The sequence below is a fragment of the Canis aureus genome, chromosome 32 (assembly GCF_053574225.1).
Source record: "Canis aureus isolate CA01 chromosome 32, VMU_Caureus_v.1.0, whole genome shotgun sequence".
Lineage (NCBI taxonomy): Eukaryota > Metazoa > Chordata > Mammalia > Carnivora > Canidae > Canis > Canis aureus.
Window position 1 is genome coordinate 14,104,564 of NC_135642.1, and position 25,935 is coordinate 14,130,498.

Consider the following 25,935-nt stretch of genomic DNA (forward strand, 5'->3'; position numbering starts at 1 on the left):
ACTTCCCAGCAGCTTCAGGAAAGGTTCCACCCACCCTCCCAGCCTTGACCCCTTAAGGCCTGAGGCCTGTTAGGAAGCGGTTGTTTATCTCTGCCCCCTAAGCCTGTCCCTCTGACCCCCGCCCCTTCGCCCCTTCCGCTATGCCCCGGAAAGACATCCTGTTTGCTGGCCTGAATGGATCTATTTTTGCCTCTCCAGCTGGCTGGCTGCTGTGTTATTACTCACAGTCCTTCTCAAGTAGGTCCCTGAGGTATTAGCACTGCAAATTCCAAGGGTCCTCTAGTTCATAAAGGAAACACCCTGAGTAACTATGGCACCTTTTCTAGGCCCTGGAAGGAAAGTCTGGTCAACCTAGAGACCCGGCTTCTGGTTCCGCCCATAGGTGACTCTTTTGTTTTCAGAATCAATTAAACCATTGGAAATTTTGATCCAAATTGTCCTGTCAGAGAGCCAAATCCTGGTGCTGGCTCAGAACTGAAGTGAGTTCTACATGTGGGGATCTCGCAGATGCTGGGGTTCTGAGGCATCAATCTGTTTCTAGCCCTGGAAGCTCCTAATGTCCTGGAACTGACCCAAACCTTGACTTGACTCACCTGCTGATCTTGAACCTCAGGACTGAAGGCCTCAGAATAGGTCTTCTGTTCTGGTTCAGATTCGGTCCTGCTGCCCTCTGAGCATGGATAAGGCAGCCAGGTCTTCATTTTTGTTTCTTTCCTGAGCCATCAAGCTGCTACTTTCCCCTCTGATGTTTAAAGGGTCTTGTGCCTATAGGGATAGATAGATAGATAGATCAGATAGATTTTCACCCTCTTTTCAATAAGAGAGAAAATGTCATTAGAAAGAAATTAAACCATATTTGGCCTTCTTCAGTTAAAACTGATTTGTTCAAAAGAGAACAACATCCAGGGGCACCTGGGTGCCTTAGTTGGTTAAGCATCTGACTCTTTGTTTCAGCTCAGGTCATGATTGTAGCAGGGTCATGGGATGGAGCCCCCACATTGGGCTATGTGCTCAGCATGGAGTCTGCTTCAGATTCTCTCCCACTCCCTCCAGCTTGTGTTCTATCTTAAATAAATAAATAAATAAATAAATAAATAAATAAATAAATAAATAATTTCGTATAAGAATAAATATAAGAACAAGATCCAGAACTGAAATTATTAGACAATGCTCCTGTTACAGCCAGAGTATATTATGGGGGCACTTCCCTCTTCCCTGTCAATCTTTCTTCTTCAGCAGCAATTTCTACTTTGTCATCAAGAAATTTTTAAATCAATACATCACCTTCACCTAGACCAGTAGTTCTCAACTCTGGCTGCACATTAGAATCAGCTAAAACACCTAAAATACAATACGTAGAGCCCACTCCAGACCTTCTGAGCAGGAGACTGAAAATCTCAAGTCCTCAGGTATGCATGGAGCATGTACCATGCCCAGGACTGCGTTGGACTGTGTGGAAGAGATAAAGCGGTCTGTAACTCACTTTCTGCCCCCAAGGAACTCACAGTCCAACTAGAGAAAGATACACCCCAAACCCAAAAAAAGTATGAATAAGCGCCAAGGTGCAGAATATCAGAAATGGACTGCCTTGGGGTCAAAGAGACTTCTAAGGAATATAGAGTAGGGACACATTTCTTGAAGGTAATCTGATGATGTGACTCTGTCCCTGATGTTTCTGTGCAGTTCTGGCGCTATGGAGATTGGGTGGATGTGGTTATTGATGACTGCCTGCCAACTTACAACAATCAATTGGTTTTCACCAAATCCAACCACCGCAATGAATTCTGGAGTGCTCTGCTGGAGAAAGCTTATGCTAAGTAAGGCAACACTTTAGGATGTGAGGGAAGGCAAAAGGTGGTGGACTACAAAATCCAGCTGAACTCTTGTTACAAGAAAAGGCATTTTTGTGTGCATGCATGTATGCATGTGTGCCTGTGCACATGCATGTGTGTGTGTGTGTGTTCAACTGACCCAAAGTTGGAGAGGATTGGGTCCAGGCAACGAAGGCTTTAATTAAAACACTATATCTAAGGGTAGAATGAAGACATGTTTAGAAAATCTTTGGATTTAGCTTATCATAGTGAGCACTTTAATTCTGCCTTCAGAATTAAAGGTTGGTATTGCAAGTCTTGGATCTGAGCATTGTATCTCTGAAGCTCACATCCCAGGGTCTTGCTTGACTCAACCTCATGATCTTGCAGTATATTAATAAAATCATGTTATCTCTCAACTTGGAAGCTGCACCACAGCTACTAATAATGGCTTTAATGGAACCCTTCCTTATGGTTTAGGGTATGGTGGGAAGAGAACTATCAGGAAGTGGGAAGAGCTAGGTTCCAGTCCCAGCACTTCTGGATCTCTGGGACCTTGGGTAAGCCACTTAGCCTCTGGAGCTCAGTTTTTCCAATGTGAAGAAAGGGAACCATAGTATCTATCCCATTAGTTGTTGGGGAATTAGATAAGAAAACATCACAGGACTTAAGAGTAAAGTTTTGGTGTCGTGGCACCTGGGTCATGTTTCCAGGCACCCTGTGACGTTGGATTGGTTTTCATTCTCTCTCCAAGGCTCCATGGTTCCTATGAGGCTCTGAAAGGTGGGAACACTACGGAGGCCATGGAGGACTTCACAGGAGGGGTGACAGAGTTTTTTGAGATCAAGGATGCTCCCAGAGACATGTACAAGATCATGAAGAAAGCCATCGAGAGAGGCTCCCTCATGGGCTGTTCCATTGATGTAAGTCCGGGGTATGGGATGCAGGGGAGGGAGCAGCCAGCTATCAGGAAGCCATTCACATGATGAAAAGCACCGTAGGGCTTTTCCTCTAGGACAGGGTGGATATTTTGTTTTAGGGAACAGGAACTGGCTCTCAACTTTGAAAATTTCTCAGGGAAAAAGTGTTCCTGGAGATTTTTTACTAAAGAGGTTAGTAAAAGGGGCAAAAGGATTCCAAGCCCTGGACTTCAGGTAGATGGTCCAGAGGCCTGTCAGCACCAGCATCTGTGGTCAGTGCTGCTTGGCCCCAGTATGTCCTAACTAAGCTGGCCACATCCATGGTTCTGGACCTGAGCCCTTGGTCCAAGGCTAAGGGCCAGCCTAATACAGCCTCCTGGTCACCGAGCTTTGATCCTATCTCTCACTTAGGACATGGGCTTTGTGTTGTAATGTGGGAGAAGCTTGGCCTGCAGGAACAGTCTCAGTGCCACAGAATGCTGTGAACCAAGACTGGGGCCAAGGGTAAGAGATCGTAGACTGGCCAGGCCTCCTGAGTTTCAGGAGGCTCACCTGCTCTAGAGGTCGCTTAGTGTGCAATAGTCTTGGCACTTTCCATCACCGAGGAAAGGGCCCCAGCTGATTTCCTGAATTTCCTTCCTTTTCCGGTGCTCCAAGTGGGTCTGAAAGCCTGGGAGGGTCAGCTAGCATTAAACACCCATAGATGAACATTTTCTTTCTGTATCACTTTTCTCCACCTTGTCTCCATTCACACTGTTTATCTCTCCTCTTTTCCTTGTCTGTCCCCTCCCTTCTTTCCGTCTCCTTCCCTTTCTATCACCCTCCCTTGTTCGCTCTCGCTCCTTCTTCTGGACTGTCCCCGGCCCCCCCCAATCGGGCCCCAGGATGGCACAAACATGACCTATGGAACCTCTCCTTCTGGACTGAAAATGGGGGAGTTGATTGCACGGATGGTGAGGAATATGGATAACTCGCAGCTCAGGGACTCAGACCTCGTCCCCAGAGGCTCAGATGACAGACCGACCCGGGTGTGTACACCTCCAACTGTCAGGACTGACCACCCCTCCAATGGCCATGACCCAGGGCCTGTGGGTGTTAGACTCCCCTCAGCAGCCGGGGCCTTACACACTGACCTCCATGTGGGCTTCCAAGGGACTGGGTTGGAATAACTTGCCTGCCCCGAGGCTCCTGAAAAGGGTGGGAGAGGCAGGATTTGGAGGGAATCTCTGTGAAAGTTCCTTCATACCCTGTGGTCCTGGCAGTTTCTTGGATAACAAATTAACAAGCAGAAATATGAGAGACTTGGTTTATTTTTAAAATATTTCTCTTCTAATTCATTCATTTGTTCATTCAATACTATTTATTGGGCTCCTACTAAGAACCAGACACTCTTCTAGTAAACCAACAAAATAGGTTTTTTAAAAAGATTTTTATTTATTGATTTATGAGAGACACAAAGAGAGAGGCAGAGACATAGGCAGAGGGAGAAACAGGCTCCTTGCGAGGAACCCAATGCAGAACTCGATCCCAGGATCTGAGATCACGATCTGAGCCAAGGCAGACGCTCAACCACTGAGCCACCCAGGCATTCCAGACAAAATAGTTTTTGTTCACTAGAATAGTCTCTTCCCTCATGGAGCTTATATTCTAATACTTTCAGTAGTGCACATTCACTGAAGAACACTGACTGAGCCACACAGAAAAGCACAGAGGAAATATTAACCTCTATCTTCTTCCGTCTAACGGCAGTAACTCTAAGTATTTAGTATAAATCCATCTAAGATTTTGCTATGTATACAGTTCATCTAAATGTTTCCTTTTAAAATGTCATACTCAACATACCTCTTTGCAGTATGCTTTTTTTCATTTAGCTTTAGATCCTTAATGTGCCAATATGAATTATACTGTTAATGTGCCTCCTAAAACATTTTTAGTGGCTGCACAGTATGCCAACACACAGAGAAGTTTTAATTTATTAACCCAATAACCTATTATTGAAAAATTGGATGGTTTTCTCTTTCTTGGGTTGGCTATTATTCTTAAATCCTATCGTGATAGAGAGCCAAGACATACATCTTTGGGACAGACTGCCAGCAGAGCAACTGCTCGGTGTGCATAAGTAATGCCAAAGGAGTCATTTCAAGTGGTTTTCCAGGTCTAGACTTGAGGGATGTGTGGATCTCCTATCCCATCCCTTTCTATACAGCATGGTCTGGGGCATATAAGGACTGAAATGTGGAAGAGGCTAAGATGCCAAAAGCCCTGGCTCTTCCCATATCTCTGAGCTTGAAAAGACTCATAAATTGCACAGCCCTGTATGGTTCCAGGAAGCTCTTCTTAAAGGTGTTTCATTACCAGGCAAAGTGAAGCCACAGAAATTTGGTCCAGGGCTCACTGGACATTGGAGATCCTACCCCTCCGCTGAGCATTTCCTGGGGCTGCCACTTGGGAATTGCTGCAAACAGAGGGGCTTCCCCTGCCACCTAGGCTGAGTCATGCCTGAGCAAGACTCGCATCTGGCCTCCTCCAAATTTCCTTCCCGGGCACTGTGACTCTTGATTTCTTGAGTATCATGTTCTCCATGAGTCTGGAGGAAGTGAGGGGATATACAGAAAGGAGGTCAGACCTATTGTTTTGTCTAACCTCTTTTCTCAATTCCTTTCTTTTCCAGGAATAGTCAACTCTGGGTGGGATCTGGGGAAGGGGAACCTGAGCCCAGGGCAGACTCCTTTCCCTGTTCTTCCTTCAAAGACCCCAAGAGATCCAGAAAGAAGGGGCAGGGTTCTTCTCACCTACCTCAACATTGTCCCAGCCTCACAGTGATCTCTGATGGTCAGAACAGACCTTTTTGGGGCAACCAGCTTGAGGGAAACCACTTGTCTGGGCTGTGTCTTTTTGACTCTCTAAAAGGGCCAGTAGTGGTCCTCACATGGCCAGGAGGCCCGTTCTCAGAGCGTGGAGGAGTCCTTGTCCTCGCAGACCCCGGAAAATATCTAATGTGCACTTTGTCTCAGGCAGCGGAACTTCTGCTGCCCACCCCCTGACAGGATGTCTGGTTTTTGCTCCACAGACAATTGTTCCGGTTCAGTATGAAACAAGAATGGCTTGCGGGCTGGTCAAAGGCCATGCCTACTCGGTCACTGGGCTGGAGGAGGTGAGGCTGGCAGGCTGGGCGGGCTTGGGAGCCACCTGGGTCGCCCCCTTAAGTCAGGACATAGCTTCCTTGGCCTCTTCACCTCTTGCCTCCTGCAAGGGATTCTGCTCAAGGTCTGGGTGCAGTGCCTGTGGCTCCAGGGAACTCTGGGACTGGTAGGGGTGCTCTGGCAACAAGGTGGCGATCGGTTCATCTTTGCTTTTAGTGCTAAAGACGGCAGTTTTCCCAACATTTCCAGGGAGCTAATAGAGATCGCTTTGGTGTTCTGGAATTGATTTCATGGGCTCTCGTGTTTGCTGTTCTCTGGGAATTGAGTAGTTAGGATATTTTGCTGCTTCTCCCCACCCCCACCCTGCCCAGCACATCTGGCTGGAGATAGGAAACTTGTCAGGACTCCTGTGCACAGGAATGGGCAGAGACTGGAGAAAGGGACACCTTTTTTTTTTTTTTTTTTTGGTAGATTTTATTTATTTATTGAGAGAGAAAGAGGCAGAGACACAGGCAGAGGAAGAAGCAAGCTCCCTGAAGGGAGCCTGATGTAGGACTTGATCCCAGGACCCCAAGATCACACCCTGAGCTAAAGGCTCAACCACTGAGCCACCCAGGTGTCCTGGGGGACCTTTGAGTGGCACCTCAATCGGTCCACCTATGAGTGGCAGGGGGAGGGGGAAGGCATTTGTCTATAGTTCCTCAGCCAGCAGGGGTGTTTTTTTTCTAATTCAGGGACACCTAATGCGCTAGAGTGGCCCTACAGTGTACATCCTCCCTCCTCCCCCAAAGCTCATCATGGCTGGGAAAATCACTTCTTAGAAGATAGCCATGACCTCTGCGGACTCAGTCCTAAGGTTCTGACTCCTCCTCCTCCTATCATTCCACAGAGAGCCTCTGATTCATCTCCTTGACCAGGACCAGGCAGGACAGCCCCTGTACAGGATTCCCTCCCTATCCCCATCCTAGCCCTCAGGGCCAGACAGAAAAATCCCCTTTCCAGAAAGGCCCAGATCTAGAGAGCTTTTTTCTCTTTGCCCAAGGCCCTCTTCAAGGGTGAAAAAGTGAAGCTGGTGCGGCTGCGGAACCCCTGGGGCCAGGTGGAGTGGAACGGCTCCTGGAGTGATGGGTAGGTGACAGAGTGGGGCAGGGTGCCCGCAGAGCTCAGGGCAAGGCTGGGCTGGATACTGCACCACAAGAGTACTCCAAATATTTGGTCTAAAATTACCCTCAAAACCCATGATCGGCAGAGAGGAAGAGGGGATGTGGGCTCCAGGGAAGGGCCCACAGAGGAGCCAGGGGAGCTGGAGATCCAGAGACCTCTCTGATGGCCACTGGCTGAATAGGAAAGAATCTAGACAGCATGGGCTAGGTCCAGGTAGCAGCGAAGTTTGAATGTAGGGTTCTGGACTAGGCAAGCAATTTCCCTTCTCTGTTTCCTTATCTGTCAAATGGGAATAATGTTCCCACTTAAGTGGTAGGCTAGAGAGTACCTAGCCAGTGCTAAGATTTCCCCGCCCTTGCTATCCCCATAAAAAGGTGCACAGTCCCCTGAAAGATCTTGCTGCTTATCAACGGGGAAGAACCAACTGGGTGCAACAAAAATAACAAACATAGGGAAGTTATATAATGGCTCCAAAACATTAACAAAGCCTTTATAGGGCACCTAGTCACTGATTCCCAATTGCCTCACTGAGTGGTGGGTGGCCCCTTAAGCTCAGGGGTAAGACTCAGAGGCCGCATGCACTCTTCAGCTCTTGTGCTTACCTCCACCGAGGGCACCATCATTACTGGTTCCTTCAGCTACCCCTTCACTTAGCAAGTATTACTGAGCTGAGCACCTACTGGACAGCAGGCCCTCTGGTCACTGAGGATAGTCTGTGACCAGGCTGCTTCCTCGGATAGCCTGGAGTCATCTGCTGACTCTAGTCTTCTTCCAGCCTCTTGCAGACATTCACCTCATTCCTTCCCTCATCGGTGAGACAAATCCTCATTTCCTCTGTGCCGAGCAAGTGGCAGGCCCCATGCTATACTACCTAGGGACTTAGAACTGAACAGAAGCTGAATGGAAAGAAATCAGAGGAGGAGACAAACCATGAGAGACTCTTAATTCTGGGAAACAAACTGAGGGTTGCTGGAGGGGAGAGGGTGGGTGGATAGGGTAACTGGGTGATGGGCATTAAGGAGAGCACATGATGTAATGAACACTGGGTGTTGTAACTGATAAATTATTGAAAACTACAACTGACACTAATGATGTTGATTAATTGAATTTAAATAAAAAAAAAATGAACAGAGAGACACAGGCCGTGCTCCTGTAGACTTCAAATTCCTAGTGGGAAGAAGAACAACAACAATAACTAATAATGAAGATAAATGCTATTGTAAAGGTCACCTAGTTTGGGTGGGATGGGAAGAGTGGGGAAAGGTTGCCCAAGAGAGCAGCACGTGACACAGGCTGTCTGCTCAAGGAAGGTCTTGGGGCACATCGATTGTCTGCTGGCCCAGGCCACCCACAGGGACCCTCACTGTGTTCTCCAGAACCATAGTTTGGTGTCCAGCCTTAACCCACATCCGGCCAATGCCTCCATCACAGGGGCTGCTGATGGGGCTCATCTCTGGGTCATTCAAGGAGACCACCCTCCCCGCACCGGGTCCCTCCTTCTGCTCTCCGGAACCTCCATTTCCCTTCAAGCATTCTGTGACCCCAAGCCCTTCCTCAATCTCTTACTTTGCCAGGGACGATCCAGTTTAGCTTTATTCTCCAGTGTATCTGAACCCCAAATGTACTTTATTTCCTCCCTCTTGAGGAGAGTGTGGAAAACCAGCCAGCCTTTAGAAACACAAAGCGAGGCTATTTCCTGGGGTGGCAGGAGAAGAGAAATGTTTACATGCTTGGTGTTTTCCTTAGTAACTCAAACAGCTACTTATGAGATGGCAGGCGCTGGTCTAAAAGTTTTGCATGTGTTATTTCATTCATTGCTCATTGCAGCCCTATAAATAGATGATGATACTCATTCTCCTTCTGCAGTTGGTAAAACAGACGCTGAGAGGTTAAGTGACATGCCCAACGCTACACAGCTAGTACTGGTATTATTTCATGGGATCCGGAGGGCCGCCGGGGTCAGAGTTGGGGGCTCAGTTGGTTAGATGTCTGACTCTTCATCTCTGCTAGGGTCTTTTTTTTTTTTTTTTTTAAGATTTATTTATTTATTCATTCAGAGAGAGCGAGAGAGAGGCAGAGACACAAGCAGGCTCCATGCAGGAAGCCCAATGTGGGACTCAATCCTGGGTCTCCAGGATCACACCCCGGGCTGCAGGCGGCGCTAAACTGCTGCGCCACCGGGGCTGCCCTCTGCTAGGGTCTTAATTGCAGAGTTGTAAATTTAAGCATGAAGCCTACTTTAAAAAATAAAATCTAAACTAAAGGGAATTCAACTCTTAACCTTTAAAGTATGAGGAACGATATAAAAAAAAAAGATCAGCCAGAGAGGGATTGAGCCCTTCCAAACCCACTTAAGGCCTTCCTCCTGTGGATGGTGGGAAGGCATTCTTGGGTTTTACACTGAGGGGATCGAATCAGATTTCCACTTCAATGCTTTGTGCTTGCTACAACTTGGAGGTGGGCTTCTCTTTCAACTTTTTCATATTTCCCCTGTCCCGACCTACATCAGGCCTCCCCTTCTTCCTTCCATAATTCCTCCATTTTCTCTCCAGTTGGAAGGACTGGAGCTTTGTGGACAAAGCTGAGAAGGCGCGTCTGCAGCACCAGGTCACTGAAGATGGAGAGTTCTGGTGAGTTCAGAACCCAGGAGGACCCCAAAGCATAAGGGATGAGGTGGGGAGCTGAAATCTCAAACCTCAATCCCTGGAAAGAGGCCATCAGACCCCAGCCCTCAGGACATCTGGCCCCTGTTCTCCTCCTCCAGCGCAAGGCCCAGGAAGGATGGGTTTTGGAGAGGAGCCAGCCAGGTCACAGAGATGACTGAGCCTGGGACCAGGCCAGCATGGTGGGGCGTCTGTGTCACCTGTGCCCCTCCGTGGCATATATGGCTCCAGCCATTTGCTCCCTGGCCTTTGCAGAGCCGTCTTCTGAGCCCAGCTCTACCTTGCTCACCTGATGCCACCCTCACTCTGACAGATAATTTCTACTCAGCCTTCGAGCCTCAGCTTAAAGGGGACTTTCTTCAGGATCCCTTTGTTTTGCCCAGGACTGGGATTCATTAGTGAGACTTGTCATCCTCAAATTGCTCACTTAGTTGTCTGTCCTCCCCTAAACTGTCTTTCTGCTGAGCCCAGCACAGTGCCTGGGCCTGATGTGGAGGGACATGGTACCACCAGAGAATTGAATTTCTGCCAAGCTCTCCCATCAAGGATGCAGAAGTTTGAGTCATTACTGGAAGAGATGGTAGTTTAGGTATGGAGACATAAGAACTGTCAGTGTTCACCCTAAAGAGGAGAGACAAGGTCGTCTCTGGGGCCAGGCACAAGTTCTCCTGAACTGTCCGATCGTGCTCCACTTGACCCAGAGTCTTACCTTTCCCATCCTCCCACATGGGTCTCTCTCTTCCAACCTCTCAGGATGTCCTACGATGACTTCATCTACCATTTCACAAAACTGGAGATCTGCAACCTCACGGCCGATGCCCTGGAGTCCGACAAGCTGCAGTCGTGGACGGTGTCTGTGAACGAGGGCCGCTGGGTGAGGGGCTGCTCTGCCGGAGGCTGCCGCAACTTCCCAGGTGGGAGAGGTTCAGGGTGCGGGAGGGTCCAAGCAGAGCAAGTTCTGAGTGGAACTGAGTCTGTGCTAAGTTCCAGGTGTATCTTATCGTATGAAACCCTCCCCATTTTACCGAGAAGGAAATGGCCACGCTGAGGAGTGTGCAGTAGGGGGCTGGTGACAACTTTTAAGCAGGACACTGTGTCAGAATGATACTGTGTCCATAATGCTGAGGATGGAACTGGAAACAGCAGCGACTGCAAGGGTGTGAGCCAGAGAGGATGAAAGCCAGAGCCAGTCGTGAGCATCGGAGATGGAGGGAAGGGGGCAGATTTAGGTGACAGAATATTGGGTGAAGTCCCTGAAGAATGACTTCAAGTTTGAGGGGGCCTGAGTGGATGGGGTCAATGTCGCAATATAAGACACAGGAGGAAAAACTCTGTGTTGTTTTTCAGTGGAGTTGGTCATGGGCTTGTGGGGAGGGGAGTTGAATTTGGGACATAGGAAGTTTGAGGCACCTGTAGAATATCCAAGTGAAGTTGTGTCGTAGAGAATTGGGTGCACAGATTAGAATGGTACTTGGTTGTATGATTAGAACTCAGTATATGTTTGTGGAAGAGAGAATGGAAAGAAGAGAAGAAGGAGGGAAGGAAGGAAGGAAGGAAGGAAGGAAGGAAGGAAGGAAGGAAGGAAGGCAGGAAGGAAGGAAGGAAGGAAAGAAGAAAGGAAGGAAGGAAAGAAGGAAGGAAAGTAGAAGGGAGAGAGGAAGAGAAGGAGGGAGGGAGGGAGTCAAATGAAAATGAGGGCTGGGATCTTTATCTCAGGCATCATCAGTGTGCAGGAATGGTTAAAAAGTGGATAAGACAGCCTCGGGGGGGCAGAGTAGTGGGGTGTGAGAGAGGCCTAAGAGCAAATCCCAGGCACTCAACGGCAGAGAATGAGAATCCCAGGTCAGAGAGAAAGGAGGAGCCATCCAGCTCGCAGTGGGGCTCCGTCTGTATAAAGGTATAGGCTATGCCCTGCTCCCCCCACATAATTTGACAAAGGCCTGAATCATTCCTTCTGTATTTTTTTTAAGTTTTCTTTATTTATTCATGAGAGACACAGAAACAGGCAGAGGGAGAAGCAGGCTCCTCACTGGGAGCCTGATGTGGGACTCGATCCTGGATCCTGAGATCACGCCCTGAGCTGAAGGCAGAAGCTTAAACACTGAGCCACCCAGGCATCCCATTCCTTCTGTATTTATTGAGCACCTAGATGCAGGAGATAGATTGGCTGCTTCTGTCTTATTTCTCTTCCTGCCCTTTCTCTGAGAGGCAGATCTGAATGTACATTTCCTTCCTGGGGGGCACAGACACTTTCTGGACCAACCCACAGTATCGCCTGAAACTCCTGGAGGAGGACGACGACCCTGACGACTCCGAGGTGATCTGCAGCTTCCTGGTGGCCCTAATGCAGAAGAACCGGCGGAAGGACCGCAAGCTGGGGGCCAACCTCTTCACCATTGGCTTTGCCATCTACGAGGTGTGCAGTTCCTAATGGTTGTCAGCCCAAGAAACACCCACATTCCTCAGCGGGGAGGGTCTCGGAGGGCTTCCCCAATACTCAGTGACCCCCAGAACTCCTGGTATCAGGTCCACTTGAGGCAGAATCTCTTAGATATTTTTAACAAGTAGGAAAAAACCAGGATGGGGGAGGTGGAGTGGGGCTGGGGCTGGCCAGATAGGTAGATGGGAAATCAGACTTCTGCATTCACCCCACAGTTGCTAGCATTCCCTTCCTGCAAGTTTTTCATCTCGGTTCAGATGTGAAATCCACAGGATCTGAGCATCTTTGTTTTCTGTTTCTCTTCAAGGTTCCCAAAGAGGTATAGAAGTGGCAGCGGCCAGCAGTGTGTGCAGCATTGCCCAGGGGTCCTGTGCCCATCAGTGGCACATCGGGAAGCTTCCTGGTGGGGTTTGAGGGCAGGACTGTGATGGGGGAAGGGGTCTTGCCTGTCTCACAAACTCCAGAGAGTACCTCAGGGTACTGCATGACCTCCCGACTATCACTGTCCCGGTGTGCCCTTTCCTCCTTCCCACCAGAGATGGTCACACACATGCTCTCATGAATTCCTATTCACTTCTGCTCACACACTTACTCAGATTCATATGCTCTTGCACTCACAATTTACACACTCACACACACATTCTGAGGGTGACTGGAGGAATCACCTCCCTCAAACTCCAGCCAAGGCCCCTCCTGCCTCCTTGGGGTTCTTCCCCAACCTGGAGGTGATTTGGAGCTGACCAGCAGCAGTTCTGGTAAGTGGGGGAATGATAGACTTGACCTTCACTTTTGAATCACAACAGAAAAGGAGAAGGAAATGGGGTCGGGAGCTCCAGGGATATTGAGCTATTTGAGGCCTTGGGACTCGGAAGTAGGTAGGTCATGACTGTGAACTGGGTGGCCAGGGATTCGGGAGGAGACCCCTGGAGGGGCTGTTGTGAGCAGGACGGGACATCCTTGTCAGGGAGCTCAGTCCCTTGGCCCTTCTCTCCCTCAGATGCATGGAAACAAGCAGCATCTGCAGAAGGACTTCTTCCTGTACAACGCCTCCAAGGCCAGGAGCAAAACCTACATCAACATGCGAGAGGTGTCTGAGCGCTTCCGCCTGCCTCCCAGCGAGTATGTCATTGTGCCCTCCACCTATGAGCCCCACCAGGAGGGAGAATTCATCCTCCGGGTCTTCTCTGAAAAGAGGAACCTCTCTGAGTGAGTCAGCCCCACTTTCCCCACTTGTCCCTAAAAGCCCTTGCGGCCCATCCCAGAGATTGGAGACATGAGGTAGCTGGACCAGTCCCCTCCAGGAGTCCTAGGATATGCTGACCAGCTGCCCCTCTTCCTCTGCTCCTGAGCCACTGGCCACATCTCCTCCATTCATTTAGACAGTCTGTCATCCCACAGATATTTATTGAGCACCTACTATGTTCCAGGTGCTCTTCTAGGCACTGAGGACAGGGCAGTGAAATAAACAGAAATCCCTGCCCTCATGGAGCTTATCATTCAGGCGTGAGACAAGGATACATGGAGGAAAAATACACATATGTATGTTAGAGGGTGATAAGTGATAAGAAGAAAGGAAGAAAGAAAATAGGGAACAGGGATAGGAAGTATTGGGGGGGTGATAGAACTTTTAGGTAACGTGGCCAGGGAAGCCAGCAAGGCCATATTCTGCATTTTTGGTTACTGTAGATGAGTTCAGAAGCCCAACTACTCTGAACTCTGTCCCTGAAAGAAACACAAGGTGCATGGGTCTGACTTTGGGGAGCTCTGGGCAAAGCCAACAAGAACCCATGTGTGTGTCCTTGGCTGCTGGGGATGCTGCCCACATGGGCGGGTTCTGTGGTAGGAGATATTAGTTCCTGGGGTTCCTTTGAGCTCCGTCTGGACTCAGTTCTGAGAAGCTGTGTGACCTGAGCAGATCCGCTCTGTGCTTCCTGCTTGCTCCTGGTGACACTGAGACCCACCCCCCTCATGTTTGTGTTTCTCACAGGGAAGTTGAAAATACAATCTCTGTGGATCGGCCAGTGGTGAGTGGTTTGGTTCTTATATGTGAAAAGGTCCAGGGGTCACCTTCCCTGATCTAGGCAGGGGACAGAAGGGTGGTGGAGGGGAGAGTGGGTATAGGGTGACTGCTCTGGGATGAGCAGACTTCCACGTTCCTGCAATCTCTGTTCATCAGGACTGGAATAACAGGCCTCCTGGCACTGGGGCCACATGTCCCCTCCATGTATCCACAGGGGCAAGGAAGCACAGAGGGGAGAAGCTATTTGAACAGCTAGAGGGGAGGGGACAGCAAGAGAAACTTGGATTATGAGGGCCAGGCTCAGCTATGGAAAATACACACCAGCTCTGGAGTCAGTGTCAAAACCTCCCTCCTCTACCTACCAGCTGGGTGATTTGGACAAGTTGCATAACCCCTCAGTTTCCTACTCTGTAAAATGGGGATAATATTATGGGCCTCGCCAGGCTTTTGTGAAGTTTGAATCAATGAGATCATGTATGTGAAGTGTCTGGCACGACATGGACTCTCAAATGGTGGCCATTATTTATGTGCTTTATATCTTACAAGGTACTTCTCACATGCCTTACCTCACCTGATCCTTGCAAGGTTTCTGTGATGTAATAAAGTTATTATTGCCCGTGGCATTCAAGCAAGGAAGTAGAGGCTCAGGGGGATTAAGTGTCTCCTTTGAGTTCACAGAACTCATAAGTGGCAGGGCTGGAACTGACATCCAGATTCTTGGAGCCCAGACTCGGGCTCTTTCCCCAGTCGCCATGCTGAGACCTGTTCCCACGTATGTGGATCCAGAGTTACAAGCACAGAGTTGGCATATGCGGTGTGTCTTTATATTGAGGAGGCTTGTGACTGCCTTGGGCCTTTGAGCTCTGATTTGTAAGCAGTTCTTTGTGCTCCGCGTGACTTGGGTCAATAAGAGGATAGCAAATGCCCCATTGAACTGTCTTCTGGGTAGTCACACTCACGGGTTCTAATCCTGACCCTGACCAAGTGCTTTCTGAATTATCACAGGACATTGGTTTTGGTATTAAGTGCATTTGGTTCTATTCTTATCTTTTATTTTATGTTTTTTAAAGATTTTATTTGAGAGAGCACAAGCAGGGGCAGGGGCAGATGGAGAGGAAAGAGGGACAAGCAGATGGTCTGCTGAACTTGGAACCGGAGAGTGGGGCTCGATCCCAGGACCCTGAGATCATGACCCGAGCCAAAGGCAGATGCTTAACTCGCTGAGCCACCCAGGCAGCCCTGTTCTTATCTTTTAAACATTAGTCATCAGGGTAGTATATTTATCAGGAATTTCAAATTCAGAAGCTTATGGGAGCTGGTGTGCCACCTAAATAGGGCTGGCAGGTGCAGGGGTTTTGATGCCCTACACGGGCATATTTGCCTGCCATTCTCAACTGACACTTAGCTTCAGTATAAGATGGACTATACTGAGTGGTGGTGACTGTGGCATCTGGAGGGCACAGGCGACAGCTGCTCTCAGCTCCCCAGATTTTTGCCACAGGGGGTCGCAGGCCCATGCAGCCTGACAGACCTTCTAGTTTTATTTATTTTTTAAATCCCTAAACCTAGATTTCCATATTAAGTCTCTACCTATGTTAAATATTTGCTTTAAAAAGGAACACACACACACACACACACACACACACACAAATAAAACCCAAAACTCTGTAGGTCAGACAAAAATCATTTTCAGGCTAGTTTAGGTAAGCCACTTTTTTTGTGTTTTAGTAACTAAGTTCATTTAAAAATACAAAACGTGAGCCAGAAGGTCCCTTTCCTTGACTGTGTCCAGGATATGAGTGTAAAAACAGAGCAGCCACCGGTCTCCAGGCCTAGAGAATTCTCACCTCTCTTCACCCTCCAGACTACTTTTGGCTCTATGTGGCCCAGATTTCTGGACCCCAGAACTATACCAAGTCACAGGAAGCCAAAAGCCACTGAGTTTTCTGAAAACTTGATTTTCACTTATTCTGCATTTATTGTTTCCTTTCCTTATGCAGAAAAAGAAAAAAGCCAAGGTGGGTGTAACCGGGTGAGTGGGTAGACAGCAGAGTGTGTTTGTGCGTGTGTGTGTATGTGGGTATGTGTGACAGCATGTGTACCACACTTGCCTCTTCCCTCACTGCCCCCCATCCTGCCCCACCTTCCGGACCCCCATTGCAGCTATGGGTGTGGATCAATGTTGGCTAACCCTGGCCAAGTGAAGGCTATGTACCAGGCACTCTTCCAGGTGCTTTCCATGGATATACTCAATCCTCACGACGACCCTGTGAGATTGGTACTGTTATTACCCCCACTTTCAGAGGAAGAAAAGGTACAGATTAACTCACTTCCCCAAGGCCACAGAGCCAGTAATTGGCAGAGCCAACACTTGGAGCCAGGCAGTCTGGCCCCAGAATCTGCTCTGAACCACCAAACCCACTTCTCCAACGAAGGAGGGAGAGGATGGCCAACCAGTGAAAATGGGCCTCTTGCAAAATCCATAAGGAGCACCCCTTCTTTCGCAGAGCAGTTTTGGCTCTGCTAAACAAGGCTTGATTCTTGGGGGGGAGTGGCAACTGGTTGTTTCTCAGGGCATGGTGAGATAGGTGTGTGAGGGTTTCCATGGAGAGGGTCTTGAGATGCCAGCTGCCTGTTCTGTAGACAGGACTGCTCCTTCCCTCGCTTCTCTTTTCCTTGCCCGCTCCCCACTCCTCTGTTTTTCTTAGCTTGCTGGGTTGGGGTGGAAAAGGATACCCAGAGAGGCTAAGTCACTGCCAGGGCTCTAGATAAAGCCTGTTCCAAATCCCCTTCTAGACAAGTGACCTTTCATTCCAAACACCGGCTCCTCCAAGCCATGGGACCCGATAGACTCTGCATGCTGTGTCCAGGTAGCACTGGGGAAAAGGGAGGGGATCATATCCCCATAGCCCCAGAGGAGCTCACCAACTTGACTGGTTTAATGAGGGAATGAGAACTACCTGGACAACTTTCCTTCTTGGAGTCGTGGGAGGTTGCCATGATCTACTGATTCACCAGGGCCTCTAAGATCTCCTCCTAAGTGTCCTGGTTATAACCACTGTGCTATAAGGACACTATTGCTCAAAGTGACCATGCGTGCTAAGAGCATCTCAGAGGCCACAGAGCAAAGTGACCATGTGTGCTAAGAGCATCTCAGAGGCCACAGAGCAAAGCTTTCATCTGGGACGAGGGGCACTGTTCCCTTTGTGTGGTTTTAGAATTCAAGATTACAGTTGTTGAGCAATCCGTACTCCTTCCTACATCCTTGCTCCATTTGCCCCATAACTTTCCTGTGGTCACCAGGGTCTACAATGATGAATAGCCCTTTCAGAATTTTGGTTTGACCACTCAGAGTGCCATCCAGAAAGGACTACTTTGGGCATCCCCAAGCCCATGAGGTAGCAGCCATAGGCCATCAGACAAGGTTTGGTGTTACTGTTTAAGGTGGTTTCTGGAAGGATCTAACATTGAGGTCCTCTAAGTATTGATGCTGGTGCAGATAAGAGCTGACATCGATCACATCGATCAAGCACCTACCACATATTAGGCACTGTGCTAGGGGTAAGTCATACATTGTTTTCTGTTACAATAGTATCTACAAGGTAGGTGCTATTATTATTCCCCTTCTATAGATATTTTACAAATATTCAGGGAAGTGAAGAGACTTGCCGAAGGACACACAGATAAGGAGTGGGGAAACTGCTCTAAACCCATGTATCTTGCCCTCACCAATCTTGTTCAGACCCCTTTAACTCCAAGCCTGTGTTATCCAGACCCACATGTGGGCCTGGAGATGTGTACCTTGGCAGGGGTGACCCCTGGCCACACCATGTTCACAGGCATACATTCTCCCTCCAACTGTGACCCACACTTGCTGTAGGATCTCCACAAGCATCAGCTGCTTGAGCAAGACCCTTTGCTTGAAAGGCAGAGCAAGCCAGGACCTTTGGGGCCTGCCAGGAACCGAAGTTCTAGGAGCTTATTGCCATAGGTCTACTCATTTGTGCTAAGCTAGATGAATAGCACGGACAGGCAGACGGGGATTCAGAAACTGGTCGAGTTGCTTTTCTGCCTTGAGAGACCCTGACTGCCCCATTGCTTTCTGCACTGCAGCCACAAGCCTCAACAGCTTAGCCTCTTGGGCTTTCCCTGTGGGGCGTATGGCTTCAGCTCCAATCGGCATAGCATGGCTGCTGCTCTCTACTCTTTTTTGTGTCCTCTTTACTTGCATGAGCATGTCTTGAAAATATCCCTTATATTGGTGCAGCATCTAGAATGTTTTTGCAGTATGGTTATATATTCAGCATCTCATGGGTCCCCTTCTGCCCCCACCCCACCAAGAACCCTATGGAAAGGTTAAGCAGGTTTTATCATCCACATAAATGGATGAGTAACCTGAGGCCAGAGAAGATATTTCTTGTATGTGAGGGCAAGGCTGGACCTGCAGCCTGGGGTTCTGGTCTCTCACCCACTGACCATGCTACTAAACAGAGTCCCAGTTTCACCCCATCCTCTGCAGAGTCATAGAGCTTCCTCGGAGGTACCTCCCCAGCTGCTTTGGGTAACACGGCTGTGCCGAGGAAAAAAAAAGCTCTATCCTCTTCATCGACCAGAGAAGCTTGTTTTCAGTGACTTCATATACATCGGGCTTCTGGGGAAATTTAATCTGAAGTGTTTCCATTTGAAAAAAAAAAGCCTACAATATATTTGAAAACTGCTTTTAACATTCTTAGCATTTTCGCATGTGCTAACTGCCTTTTTTAGCCCCCAGAGCTTTTACCATCAGGAGATAAGGAACTGAGGTTCAGAGAGACTTAGCGTCTTTCCTTAAGTCACAGACAGCGTGTTAGTGGCAGGGACAGAGCTCGGCCTGAGGTTTAGGAGCTCCTAACTCTGCTCTCTTCCTCTTCACTGGACTAAGCCGCTCCAGGAGGGAGGCTGCCTCCATGTGCCCACTCAGCCTGTAATCCCTGCTTCCTTCTTACTCCTTCCCCACTTCCCTCTTCTCTCCAGCCCATCATCTTCGTTTCGGACAGAGCAAACAGCAACAAGGAACTGGGTGTGGACCAGGAATCAGAGGAGGGCAAAGACAAAACAAGCCCTGATAAGCCAGAGAAATCCCCACAGGTTTTTGAGCATGTGGCATGAATGGGGGGCTAGCACACACCTGGGATCCTCTGGATTGGAGGGGTTGTAGGGTGGGGTATCCCTTTAACATCCGGAGGTTTGGATTTATCCCACTGACCTTTCTTCTCATCAAGTTCTCCTAAAATTTGGGATGCTGCTTGGGTGAGTGTCTTAGGAGTTGGCAGCCACCCCAAGCCAGTCCTAGGCCTGGGAAGGACAGGCTGAACCTGCCTCCTGGAGCCCCCAGCCACGACAGTCAAGGAAAAGGGAGGCAAAGCCTGAGACACAATCAGCTTAAGAGAGCCCAAGACAGAACAACTCCTATTTCTTGGTCTCCTCAAACTCTTGCCAATGAGAGGATAAAGGATAGTAGCTGAAAGGGGGGTGGACGTCAGAAATGGAGTCCTGCGGAGCCCAGAGAAGGGTATTATATTGAAGTGAGCAGAGGAGGTCATATAAAGCTTAGTGAAGGTGAGGCTAAGGGACTAGAGTCCACAGACAAATCGAGGGCCATCTTCTCTATGCTGGAGGGTCCGTGCAGTGGAGTGGGGGTCCTCTGAGGACTTAGTCTTTTTGACAGGGGTGGGTGGAGCAATCAGAATGGTCTGGTCCCCTTTGTCCTTCTGGGACTCATTTGGTTGAGGAGGTCACATTCGAAACAGTGGGGAAGGCTCTAGCTGGTGGGGGTGGGGGAAAGGGCCAAGGGGACTGTGTCCATGTCTGCATGGCTAATGTAACTCCTCTGGCTAGGATGTCACTGGGGGTCACTGTGGTCCAGAAGGCTCTCACTCTGGCTCACTGGGCTCAACTAAGAAAGAAAAGCTTTTGTCCTGCCCCCAGCTCCTGCTGCCACCTAGGGCTGTTTTAGGCCCTTTGGCTCCTTCGGCCCTGAAGGATGGGGTCTGCCCATCTCCCTGATTGCTGTGAACCAGTTTTCTTTTGTGCTTCCACAGCCACGGCCTGGCAATACTGACCAAGAGAGTGAGGAGCAGCTGCAATTCCGGAACATTTTTAGGCAGATAGCAGGCGACGTGAGTACCACCAACCCTGACTCCTCTCCTTGATTAACTGCTCAAATGACCAGTTATTTCATTATTGTTCAGTAGGGGTCATTTAGCTTTTGGTGGAAGCAGCATGGATGTGTAGCTCGGGAATCCCCCAATCAGGGCCTTGGGTTGTAGGCCAACATCCACTTGAGGGGCTCAGAGGTCTCTTTGCTCTGAGCTGCCCACTGCAGTCTGGACACTGAGGGCACTGTGTCTCCCTTGGAAAAGCCCCGGCTTCCCAGGACGGAATAGCAATGACAGACTTTACCAACATGGACGGTTGGGATTCGTTTTGCAACCCCTCTGCTCCATCGGGTGCTGCCTTCTTGAACTGTTGTTCTCTATTCCTTTCCACCTCAGGATATGGAGGTCTGTGCAGACGAGCTCAAGAATATCCTTAACATGGTTGTGAATAAAAGTAAGTGGCTCAAACTGTATGTGGAGGATGGGCAGGCATGAGTGGGTGTCCAATTATCTGAAGGAAGCTCCTCACTCTTCTCCATACCTCCCAGATAAGGACCTGAAGACACAAGGGTTCACGCTGGAGTCCTGCCGTAGCATGATTGCTCTCTTGGATGTATCCTTCCCGCCACCCTTCCCCACCATGTTTCTCTGTCATCCATCCCTGTGCAGCCCATGGGGGCCAAGGCAATGAGGGGTGCCCAGTCAGAAAGAGGAGCCCAAATTTGTGCCTAAGGGAGGACTTGAGGTCCTAAGCCACTGGTCTGAAGAGGGCTTTTGGAGAAGGCCTAATTGGGCAGGACATTAGGTTGTAACCAGCCCCTAACCTCTGCCCTCACCTCTGGCCTGGGATTCTGCTTAGGGCCCTGCCCAAGCCAAAATAGTCCTTAGGAGACAGGCTCCTTGGGTTTTAGAGCAGACACGAACTTTGACTGTGGAGGCGTGGAGGGGAGAGTTAAATATCAGGACAGGGTGGTTGGGGAGGCTGTCTGGGGCAGAGCCTTCCTGTGTGGTGACCTTCCCTGTAGTCGCCTAGAACCCTCTCCTCCTAGTCCAGGGGGATTTCACTATGCATGCCCTGTAGCCCTGACCTCCTTCCTCCAGACAGACGGCTCTGGGAGGCTGAACTTGCAAGAGTTTCATCACCTCTGGAAGAAGATTAAAGCCTGGCAGGTGAGAAGAGAATGAAACATGGGAGTGAAGGGGGCGGCGGGGGAGACTTAGTTCAGGGATTTACTGCATGACCTCTGTCCTCAAATTTTTTTATTGCCAGAAAATTTTCAAACACTATGACACAGACCAATCTGGTACCATCAACAGCTATGAGATGCGAAATGCAGTCAATGACGCAGGTGCTGGGGAAGAAAGTGGGTGGTGGGGACATGGACAAGGGCTGGTGGAAGCAGCAACTGGAGGGTGGGGAGACAAAGGAAGGAGAGAGTGTTTCTCCTTTCCCCCCAGGCCACAGAGTGGCTGAGAAGCAGGAAAATAGAATGCAGGCCTGGGATGCCTGGGTGGCTCAGTGGTTGAGCATCTGCCTTTGGTTCAGGAGGCATGATCCCTAGGTCCTGGGATCGAGTCCTGCATCGGGCTCCCTGCAGGGAGCCTGCTTCTCCCTCTGCCTGTGTCTCTGCCTCTCTCTCTGTGTCTCTCATAAGTAAATAAAATCTTTAAAAAAAATAGAATGCAGGCCTAAGGACTCAGTACTTCCTCCTCCCCCATGTTGCCCTCCACAGGGTTCCACCTCAACAGCCAGCTCTATGACATCATTACCATGAGGTATGCAGACAAGCACATGAACATCGACTTCGACAGCTTCATCTGCTGCTTCGTCAGGCTGGAGGGCATGTTCAGTAAGTGGGGGTGGGGGGCTACCCTTCCATGCTCTGGGGCCTGGCAGCCTCAGCGGTACGAATCTCAGCCTATCTCCCAGTCTACCCTATCCAAGCTAAGCAAAGACAAAGGCCCTTTGGGCTTGGAATGGGCTGGTAAAGGGAGGGTGCTTGTCGAGACTCTGCCTGGCACATTTTTGCGCTGAAGGACCGCACTTCGCACGCGGTCCTTTAGAGAGGAGTTCCGATACTGGAGGGGAAGTGAGCCTGTAACTGGCCTCTGGCCTGTGCGTTCTTCCACACAGGAGCTTTTAATGCCTTTGACAAGGATGGAGACGGTATCATCAAGCTCAACGTTCTAGAGGTAAAGCCTAATAGAAGCAGTATATTCACTCTGCACCTTAACATTCAGGGCGGAGGAGTCAATGAGGCAGACTGGAGGCACTGTGTGCTCCTCACTTCCAAATGCTGGTGGAAGGATGGGAGAGGAAAGGAACATAGACACGCTCAGCAGGGAATGTGGCTCATAAGGACTGTGTACCGGGGGAAGGCTCCAAAGGGGACTCAGAGCCTAAGAAGCTTTTATGCTGGAAAACACACTTCCTAGTAGAAATTGGGGAAGCATGCCCTAACCTACTGCTTCTTAGAAAGTCTTCACAGTGTCTGGCATGCTGGGGCTGTGCCTTTACCTTTACCCCATCAGACCCTTCGGGTTGGGCTCTCTTTTCTTGGTTGCATTCTGATCTCGGGACTTCCTCTTTCAGTGGCTGCAGCTCACCATGTATGCCTGAACCAAGCTGGCCTCATCCAAGGCCATACAGATCACTCAGGATTTCAGTTTCATCCAATATAGCTAGAGCCAATTACCTCAAAGGACATAGTAGCTGCACTGCCACCGCCCCCCACCCCCCCAGCCAGCCTCCAGGCGTCTCATCGTCTCATCGGTCTTGTTCCTCCTCTACTTCACTCCCCACTTGGCCTCAGGGCATCTGTCCACCTGTCACACCCACACTGACCCTTCAGTTAAGCAATGAGGGAGAACAGTTTTGTCCCTTTGCCACACGGAGGCAAATGTCTGTCTGTCTGCCCAGCTAGTTGTAGCGCAGCTGAGAGGTCTGCTCAGAATCTGAGTGGCCTCAGCTCTCCTTAGCTTGCTCTAGGCTGTTCACAGAGGCATTTGCCAATGGCACTCAGCACTTCCTGTGCTGGAGTCCTACATCGCCTTCGTGTTCTCCCACCCCGGGACAGTGACCAAACTAGCACTTGGTTCTGTCTCATTGTTTCAGGATGGGCCTGCTCCGGGATAAACTAGCTCAGTGGAAGAGGGCTGGATACTTTGGGCTGTCTGACTCATAAGTTTGGCTGCATTCTGAAAAAGAGTTGATCTAAATAAAGGCATGTGTATGGCTGGTTCAGTTGTGTTTTGTTTTCTCCCATTTAGATATCAACCAGAGCAGGACTGAGTAGCTTCCTATCTTATACTCAACTGCCATGCAGAGAGCCTGAGTTTCAGAATACAATGGAAGACACGTATACATGCACAAACAAAACCTGGACCCTGTGTTAATCATGCCTATTGCTATTTCCTGAACTTAGGAATCACTCCAATACTCTCCAAGATCAACAAGGAAAGGAAGGGGAATAGTTATTGGTGTATAGAATATAAAGAATAAATGAGTCACCCCGGAGGGGCCAGTTACCTGAGTGTAATAGAACAGAGATGTAGATGTAGTTTGTTTTTTAGGAGTATCAGAACTATAACACTAATCTGACATCTGTATACACTATAAAGCAATCACCCAAAAGTCTACTTACTATCCATAACCCTACCATGGACCCCCTTTCATGCCTATCACCCACCTCACTCCCCCACCAACCCCAAACCCCTTCCTCTCTGGTAAACAAACACTGATCTGTTTTCTGTATCTTTTTGTGTTTTTTTTTTTTTTAGATTGCACATATGAGCAAAACCATACAGTATTTGTGTCTTTTTCCTCTGACTTACTTCATTTAGCTTAATACTCTCAAGGTCCAGCTTTGCTATTGCCAATAGCAAGATTTCGTTATGTTTTTATGGTTCAGTAGTATGCCATACACATATGCTATAGCTTCTTTTTTTTTTTTTTTTTTTAAAGATTTTTTATTTATTTATTCATGATAGTCACAGAGAGAGAGAGAGGCAGAGACACAGGCAGAGGGAGAAGCAGGCTCCATGCACCGGGAGCCCGATGTGGGACCCGATCCCGGGTCTCCAGGACCGCGCCCCGGGCCAAAGGCAGGCGCCAAACCGCTGCGCCACCCAGGGATCCCTGCTATAGCTTCTTTATTCACGCATCCACTGATGGACATCTAGGTTGTTCCCGTATTTTGGTTATTGTAAATAATGCTGCAGTGAACATAGGGGTATATATATCTTTTCAAATTAGTGTTTTGGTATTCTTCAAATAAATACTCTGTAGTTCAATAGCTGGATCACATGGTCTATTCTTAATTTTTTGAGCAATCTCCATACTGTTCTCCATAGTGGCTGCACCAACTTATAATCTACCAATCTACCATGGGTTCCCTTTCCTCCACTTCCTCACCAACACTTGTTACTTATCTTTTTGATAATAGCCATTCTGACAGTTGTGAGATGATAACTCATTGTGGTTTTCGTTTACATTTCCCTAATAATTAATGATGTTGAGTATCTTCATGTACCTTTTGGCCATCTGAAGGTCTTCTTTGGAGAAATATCTATTTCTCTCCATTTTTAAATGGTTTTGTTGTTGTGTAAGTTCTTCATATATTTTATATATGAACCCCCTATCAGATGTATTATTTCCAATTATGTTCTCCCAGGTAGTAGGTTGCCTTTTCATTTTAATGATGGTTTCCTTTACTGTGCAGAAACCTTTTAGCTTATCTAGCCCCACCTATTTATTTTTGCTTTTGTTTCTGTTGCCTTTGGAATCTGATCACAAAAACTATGCTAAGAGGTGCCTGAGTGGCTCAGTTGGTTGAAGATCTGCTTCGGTTCAGGTCATGATCCCAGGGTCCTGGGATCAAGCTCCACATCAGGCTCCCTGCTTGTTGGGAAGCCTGCTTCTCCCTTTCCTTGCTGTTCCCCCTGCTTGTGCTCTGTTGAATAAATAAAAATCATCAAAACAAAACAAAACAAAACAGGGGATCCCCAGGGTGGCTCAGTGGTTTGGTGCCTGCCTTCGGCCCAGGGCATGATCCTGATCCTCCCAGGATCGAGTCCCACATCGGGCTCCCTGCATGGAGCCTGCTTCTCCCTCTGCCTGTGTCTCTGCCTCTCTCTCTCTCTGTGTCTCTCATGAAAAAATGAATAAAATGTTAAAAACAAACTAATGCTAATGTCATGGAGCTTACCACCTACATTTTCTTCTAGGAACTTTATGGTTTCAGGTCTCACATTCAAGTCTTTAATCCATTTTGAGTTAATATTGGTGTATGGTAAAAGATAGTGTCTAGTTTCATTCTTTTGCATGTGGCTGATCAGTTTTCCCAACACCATGTATTTAAGAGACTGTCCTTTCTTATTGTATGTTCTCAGTTTGTTAGAAATTAATTGTCCATATAGGTGTGGGTTTATTTTTAGACTCTCCATTCTGTTCCATTGATCTGTGTGCCTGTTTTTGTGCCACCATACTGTTTTGTTTTAAAGATTTTACTTATTTATTCATGAGAGACACAATGAGGCAGAGACATAGGCAGAGGGAGAAGCAGGTTCTCAATGGGAGCCTGATGCAGGACTTGATCCTAGGACCCTGGGATCATGACCTGAGCCAAAGGCAGATGC

General features: G+C 48.7%; 1 protein-coding gene across 6 annotated transcripts in view; it reads left to right on the forward strand.

Moving 5' to 3' along the window:
* Positions 1-24,045, forward strand: part of CAPN3 (calpain 3) — a 55,335-nt gene extending 31,290 nt beyond the window's left edge. Inside the window, exons 4-24 of one of the 6 annotated variants that reach the window (XM_077880772.1) lie at positions 1,684-1,817; positions 2,566-2,734; positions 3,616-3,759; positions 5,802-5,885; positions 6,917-7,002; positions 9,591-9,668; positions 10,455-10,615; positions 11,948-12,117; positions 12,449-12,460; positions 13,139-13,347; positions 14,129-14,165; positions 16,162-16,179; positions 19,175-19,288; positions 20,242-20,319; positions 20,695-20,752; positions 20,847-20,911; positions 21,400-21,468; positions 21,569-21,647; positions 22,032-22,148; positions 22,433-22,491; positions 23,569-24,045. In XM_077880772.1, coding sequence (XP_077736898.1) covers positions 1,684-1,817; positions 2,566-2,734; positions 3,616-3,759; positions 5,802-5,885; positions 6,917-7,002; positions 9,591-9,668; positions 10,455-10,615; positions 11,948-12,117; positions 12,449-12,460; positions 13,139-13,347; positions 14,129-14,165; positions 16,162-16,179; positions 19,175-19,288; positions 20,242-20,319; positions 20,695-20,752; positions 20,847-20,911; positions 21,400-21,468; positions 21,569-21,647; positions 22,032-22,148; positions 22,433-22,491; positions 23,569-23,694 — 2,067 coding nt within the window. In that variant the 3' untranslated portion in view covers positions 23,695-24,045. Of the gene's footprint in view, positions 1-1,683; positions 1,818-2,565; positions 2,735-3,615; positions 3,760-5,801; positions 5,886-6,916; positions 7,003-9,590; positions 9,669-10,454; positions 10,616-11,947; positions 12,118-12,448; positions 12,461-13,138; positions 13,348-14,128; positions 14,166-16,161; positions 16,180-19,174; positions 19,289-20,241; positions 20,320-20,694; positions 20,753-20,846; positions 20,912-21,399; positions 21,469-21,568; positions 21,648-22,031; positions 22,149-22,432; positions 22,492-22,891; positions 23,543-23,568 lie in introns of those variants that run through there. The other 5 variants (XM_077880773.1, XM_077880774.1, XM_077880775.1 and 2 more) reach the window with 5 other exon arrangements.
* Positions 24,046-25,935: the final 1,890 nt, after the last annotated feature.